We start from the raw sequence: 6,633 nt of genomic DNA, 5'->3' as shown, positions 1-6,633 counted from the left end.
GCACAGCTGCATGTACAGGAAATATTCATTAAATTAGCCATATAAACACCTTTTTGGAATAAGGGTTACAACTGGAATTTTCTGCATGTAAACACAGTGACTGTTGTTGAGTGTTTCTAATCTTTTTGGTGCTTTGAGCACCACAAGCCGAGTGCCATCTCTACGGCTGATATCTCCAACACTCTGCAACTCACACCAAAACTATCAAGATAAACAGCACAACAGGTAAGAAGAAAAATATGTGTCCCTTTAAATCTGGAGATTTTCTTCTAGATACAAGACACATGAAGTGTAAATGGGGCCCCTGGTCCAGGTTCATGTCTACCATGTATCAAAAACTGAGCTGTCAAGGTTTTTAGGCCGGCCTCTGGGGGACGATGGGGAGGCGGACAAATCCATTTGGCCTTTCCCAACTTTGATGCGGGTGCTGTTGCAGCCACGTTAGCTGACATTCATGCCAAGTACTACCTTGCTTACATTCTACTCATGCCTCCCACCTCCCACTTTACTCCCACAAAACCACCTCCCTGCCTCTGCTAACCTTTCGCCACTGTGGCTGCTGGCAACACACACATCAACAAGTTGGGAAGAACTGATTCCATATGTGAACACACACACGACTCTAGGCATTCATGTGTAGCGTGTCATGTCGTGAGAATATGAGGGGTACGACTCTATCTCTTTGCAAACAACAGGAGGCACAGGGTTCATGATTAACGTCACGGGGCACTTCTGAATATGGGTCAGCATGCACATGTGAGAGAGTGCACACATACACATGTATGAAGCATTACACATTACTTTGCTTTTTTTTGTTTTGTTTTTCCTCTTACATGACAGCGGGATGGAGAGGTTAAATTTGCTGCAATAAATCTTGAGTGTTGTATGTTTTTGTATTTACATCCTTGGTTATGGCCAAAATAAAATGTAAATGAAACGAAAATAAAATCAAAACAGAAAACATACAAAAATACATAACATAGTATTGCACCTTGCAGACGGGCAATATATATTCTCAGTTTTGTTGTTTTGTTTTATAACGTCTGTGTGACACCACTATCTTTTCTGCTGGTGTGTGGAAGTTGGGTTGTGGGTGCCGGGCTCAGGTCCAGCCCCCTCCTGTCAGCTACATTCAATACCATAAAACTCTCAGCCATTACAAAAGTCATAATCCCTCAGTCTCTGGGCCATTCACATTTTAAGTTTGCTGTCTTTAGACTGTGCCTTTAAGTTGGAGAAATGCTCACATTAGCAGATGATCTCTAACGTCTCACAACCAAATAAGAGAGAGCACAAAAGCTTGAGGGAAGAGTCCTTTTGTAACTTCTACTGATGCGTACACACAAGCACATATTATCTGAACATATACACTTTTTTAAATCTATATATGCATCTCTGAACTTTCACATGTGCCTGCAAAATGACTCCTCCCAAGTTCCTTTGAGTTTTGTGTTGTGTGAGGTATGACAAGATTGTTTCATTTTTTTTTTTTTTTTTGTATTTTCAGTTTCTGTTGCATTATTTTTCCTGTTTGTGTTTTTTTTCCAAAGTTGTATTTCATAAAAAAAAAACAAAAACAAAATATATATATATATATATATATAAAAAAAAAAAGAAATTCCTGTTTTGTTGGTTGTAAATTCCTCCTGATAAAAGGGGACGGACAACTTGGACAGATACACAGACAAACAGATCAGTTGGCTTATCAACACAAAGTATAGATGTGAAAAAGAAGTGAAATAGTTTCTATGTTACACTGCACGCATGGTCAAAAAGTGACTACAGCTGTTTTTTTTTTCCTTTTTTTTTTACACAGAGCAGTTTTAAGCGTCAAAAAACAAACAGAAAAATAAGAAAACAATGATAAAATGAAAATATCTCCAATAATTTTTGTTCAGGAGTCTTTTTTTAAAGTCATCTCTTTAAATTTTTGTTTTGTGGATTTATTATCATTTCATATATCTTTTTTTTCTTAATCTAAATCAGACTCAGAAGGTAAAGCAGCATTATAACCCCTACTGTCACACACACATACCCAGTCAGCTCACGAGAACAAAGGACATCGATAGGTTTTTTTTTTTCTCTTTTTCAGTTCTTTTACAAAGACGTGTTGGAATTCCAAACCTGCCTCTCCGGAGTGAGGGATCTCTTTCTGATCCTCACCACATGAGAGTTGGAGGTTATCCTTCTGGAGGGAGCTGAGGGGGACATTTGGGGTTGTCAGCTGGCATGGGAGCAGGGGCTCATATGCGGTTGTTGTGGGAGCTGAAGGGGGAGACCGTACGTATTCCTGCACCGCCGTCTCCCCTTCCTCCGAGTGTTTGTTAACATCGTCTCTACAACCTGCCACATCACCCTCTCGCACCCACGTCAATGATGGCAGTGAGGGTCGGGGCCCTCGGCTTTTTATGTTTCCTGTCCCGCGCTTTCTTCTTCTTCTCTCACATCCTCACAATCTTGCGCTCAAGTCTCTCGTTCCCGTCGCTGCTGCTTTGCCGTTCACATTCATTCGGTGGCGCCACTCTAAAGAGCAGTTATGGCCAGCCTTGTCTCACAAGGTAGAGGCCTGGATCCCGTTTGGTGTCAATGATTCTGGGCCAAACTGGGGGCATCCCCACTCTGCGGCGAGTGGGTGCGATAGCTAGGGTGCTTAGGGAAGAGGAGAGGGGGAGAGAAGATGACGATGGAAGGGAGGGCTCTGAATTTGAAATGTCACTGGGCTGACTCTAGAGGGAGGATGATGGGAAAATGGAGTACTACAGGGAGAATGAGTAAGTGCTACATAGCCCTCCTACGCAGGGATCTCTCTCCATCCCTGGTCAGGTTGGTTAACAAGTGAGGGTCATGTGCTGTTGGTCTAATACTGACAACGGGTCAGGTTTGGGACTGAGCCCACTGCGACTGCCAGCCTCTGTTACACAGAGCAGCCTAAACTCCAAAACTGCTGCTTTGGAGCCGCCCCACCAAAACTCACCCCAGTTTAGTCTCCCCATCAAAACTCACCCCGTTTGAGATGAGTTTTGGTGAGGGAGACTAACAGGTAATCCAACCACAGGTGTTGGTTAAACTTTGATGAGTCAGGGGCTGAAAGGAGGACCGCTGCAGTAGTGCAAAAACTCCCACCAGCCAGGCTGGGTGGGGGCTGTGTTAATGGTGGTGGGGTGCAATTTAGTCTGAGCTAGGCTCTGGAGAAAAGGGCATTGTCATGGTCTAGAGTAGGGGTAAGGCTGGGCAGGGGATGGGTCTCTGAAAAGCAGTGGTGATGATCTTTTGAAAGGGGGGTTCTTCTTGGAGTCAGACCAGACTCCACCATTTTGCCCAAAGGTGGCGTTCCAGTTCCTCTCTCCTCTCAGCATTGCTCCAACGTCGGAGCACTGCGGCTTGGCCATCCGTGACGACTGCCCATGATCCCTGCCACATGTTACTCTGCTTAGGTACTTCTGAGGGGTGCAGATTACCCATCCTGTACAAGTGCCCAGTATCAACTACTGCTTGGCATTGAATATAAAATAGATTTTCTTAGTCTCTCTTTTCTTTCATTCTCTTCTCGTAAGAGTGGTGAACCCAGTTAGATTTGGCTTGGCCCCAGAATTGGAATGAACAGAGCGGGCTTTTTTTAATCAAATCAACATTCTTGAATGGTCGTTTGGCTAGCGCACTATGATACCTGCCATGGATGTTTGCCGTGACATATTACCATTATAGTGGTGAGCATTGGTAAAGTGCACGAGACTAAAAGAGCTTTAGAGTTGCCTCTTGAGAAGCTTAATTTCGGTTGAGAACATTCTACTTTTTTTTACGTCTGATGCACCGTCCATGCATGAAAGAAAGCTTATTACTGTGAAAGTATTTATCAAGATCCAATGACAGCCATCATGAGCGTACTGCGGAAGATCGCCATGATGCAGACGGAAACGGCCCTTTCTCTGCATGCTAATTCAACGGGCGTGGCCACCGAGGGGTTTTCAGGTACTCTCTGTCGCCTATCCTCTCGCTACTCGCGTGGATGGGTGTCAGCTGGGCTGCACATCTACACTGTCCTTCGCCGCTTCTGTGAGTCGGTTTCTGTTTTGACAGAAACAGGTAAATCCAAATTTCAAAAGACGACACTTGGTCCCATATAACAAAAAGAGATAACCCGAATGTAATGGGTACCATTCCCTGGAGTGGGTTTAACCCTCCGAGGGGATGGCTGGCCCTCCTGTCTTCAATGGTATTTCATTTCAACCAAGTGATAGCACTGAGGGTGTGTGTGTGCATGTGGGTGTTGTGTGTTTGTGTATGACGTGAGCGTTTTGTCTTTCCAAGTGTGCACCTAAGTAAATATTATGCACATGTGTGTGTTAACCTACACGTGCGCCAACTTGAATGGTGTATGTCTGTGTGTGTGTGTGTGTGTGTGTAGGCTGTGGGCAGCTGCCCCGTGTCCACAGAGGTGAGGTAGTGCCTGACACCACGAGGGCAGTATTGCTGCCCCAGCCTGGGGGTGTATCCACTTTGAGGTAAATGGTAGCCTTCTTGGCATTTGCCTGCTCTCAGTGACGCCCATGGTAAAAAAAGGCAAATGTGTATGGAAGCCTGGAGGGGCCACACTGAGTTGAGTCCGTGAGGAGAGGACTCTGTACAAACCCTGCAGGTTAGGGCTGTATATTGACACTGCTGTGCAGTGCATACAGTAAAATGAGGCATTCACGTTACTCTGAGGTGATGTTGTGTGTTTTCATGTTTGTGTTTATGTCTATGTGAGAGTGTGTGTTTGCGTATGTGTGTGTGTGTGTAAGATGAGCTTTGCTGTCTCGCTGGTGGTTGCTGCTATTGAAAACCTCCTTGGAGGCTGCATGTGGGAGATTTAATTTTGACCCTGGCTCTGACTCTACAGTCCAGCTATTAAATCTTGCTTCCTCGCTCTATCTCATCTCCTCCCTCCTCTCCCTTCTTTCTTTCTTTCTTTCTTTCTTTCACTGCAGTAACTCCTTGGAGAGAGGAGGGCTTAATTGTCATTAATACGACGGCAGGCTGCTGGCACAAGCAGCACGGGCAATGACAAGGCAAGTCTGCTCATATATGTGTGTGCGTGTGTGTCAGTGTGTGTGTGTGTATGTCACAGGAGCCGGTCCAATGACAAAACTGAAGGTAGATATGGAGCCATGGTCTGCACATTTTTTTTAAAGGTAGACAACACAATTTCATAAAACTGGAATAGCCTTATATAAATATAGCACCGGTTTCACTGGGATCTAAGAAGAAGCTCCAAAAACAGCTGTAACGGCTCAGATTGAGTTGAGGAATTGATAAAAGACTAGGTCTGGTAACTCTGCTTTACTGCAGCCATTATACACCAAAGTTACGGTTGAAGGCGCCTGCTGAAATTTTGAATGTGCAGTGTTTTTGCTGATTGCGTTGTGCCTGCATGACTGTGAGCTATAATGTGACACTGATGTCCATATTTTCTGAATTACTGCCTTAACACTTATTCAGAAATAATACTGAGAGGTGCTGGCCAGCAGGGAAGCTGGAAACATGGGCTTCAAAAGGTGTGTAAATCTGTGACCGCTTAAAAAAAAAAGAGAGAGAACCAGACAGGGGGAACGGACCCCTGCAAAGAGCGCTGCTCTGAAGAACTGAGGTGGAACAGGCTGTGTGTGTGTGTGTGTGTGTGTGTGTGTGTGTGTGTGTGTGTGTGTGTGTGTGTGTGTGTGTATGTGTGTGTGTGTGCGCGCGCTGTGTGTGTCGGTGTACGTGTCTTGGCAAATGGCTACAACTCTTACTAGATAAGACATCATGCTCAGACAGAAGGGCCCCCACACGGATTTTAAAACAGGGGTAAGTAAAAGGAGGAGAAAGAGGTGGAGGAGAGGGTGCTCAAAAAACAAAATCCTCTGTTTGCTTGACTCTCCTGTTGCTGGTGTGTTGTTTCTGTTATTGTTGGTTCCAGTTTTTAAACCACGTACTGTAAATGCGATGTTGGAGAAATGCAGATTCCTGACGAGAGGACTCTCCCTCCATCCTTCCCCTATAAAAATGATGGCCCTTCCCATCTCCCAGTTAGCCCCAACTTCCTCTTCCCTTTGCTTGGTGGCAACTGTGTTTTTCACACCTCCTGGTCCTCGAAGACCTCCAGGAAGAGCGGGGGGAAGAGTTCGTTGGGACACTCCACCTTCATGTGAAGGAAGCGGCTGGCGTGGCACGCCCCGATCATCCGCAGGTCTGTCACCTTCATCAGGAGCTTCGGCCAGAAGTGAGGAATGTTGTGCTTGCGGTAGTTGATGTAGTGCTCGAACGCCAGCAGGTAGGTCTCCTGGCACTTCTCGATCTTCTCCATGCAGGTCAGGCCAGAACGATCTGGTGACAGGGGGAGTCAGTGTGGAGGGAGGGAGGAAAGACAGGAAGAGATAAGAGGGGGAGAAGGGAGGAAGGAGGGAGAGCATTTGAAAATGAACGCATAAGAAATCATCAACTCAGTCTAATTCTGACTAAATGTCAACATTCTGGAAGTAACATGTGGCTGTCAGTCAGCTCACTGAACACTTTCATATGCTGTTATGGACAATGATCATTGAGAAACACTTTCTGTACTGTCATGGCTGGGTTTGGAGTTTGGTAGCATTGTTTGATTTCATGTTTTATCTTACT

At 45.3% G+C, this 6,633-nt stretch overlaps 1 protein-coding gene across 4 annotated transcripts in view; it reads right to left on the bottom strand.

The window, feature by feature from the left end:
- Positions 1-1,561: 1,561 nt before the first annotated feature.
- Positions 1,562-6,633, bottom strand: part of LOC126399613 (thyroid hormone receptor alpha-B) — a 227,492-nt gene continuing 222,420 nt past the window's right edge. For all 4 annotated transcript variants that reach the window (XM_050059706.1, XM_050059708.1, XM_050059707.1 and 1 more), the window contains one exon: positions 1,562-6,342. In XM_050059706.1, the coding sequence (XP_049915663.1) occupies positions 6,092-6,342 (251 nt within the window). In that variant the 3' untranslated portion in view covers positions 1,562-6,091. The remainder of the gene's footprint in view (positions 6,343-6,633) is intronic.

The sequence above is a fragment of the Epinephelus moara genome, chromosome 13, assembly GCF_006386435.1.
Source record: "Epinephelus moara isolate mb chromosome 13, YSFRI_EMoa_1.0, whole genome shotgun sequence".
NCBI classification, from domain to species: domain Eukaryota; kingdom Metazoa; phylum Chordata; class Actinopteri; order Perciformes; family Serranidae; genus Epinephelus; species Epinephelus moara.
Note: the sequence above shows the minus strand (reverse complement) of the source record. Positions and strands in the feature narration are given on the sequence as shown.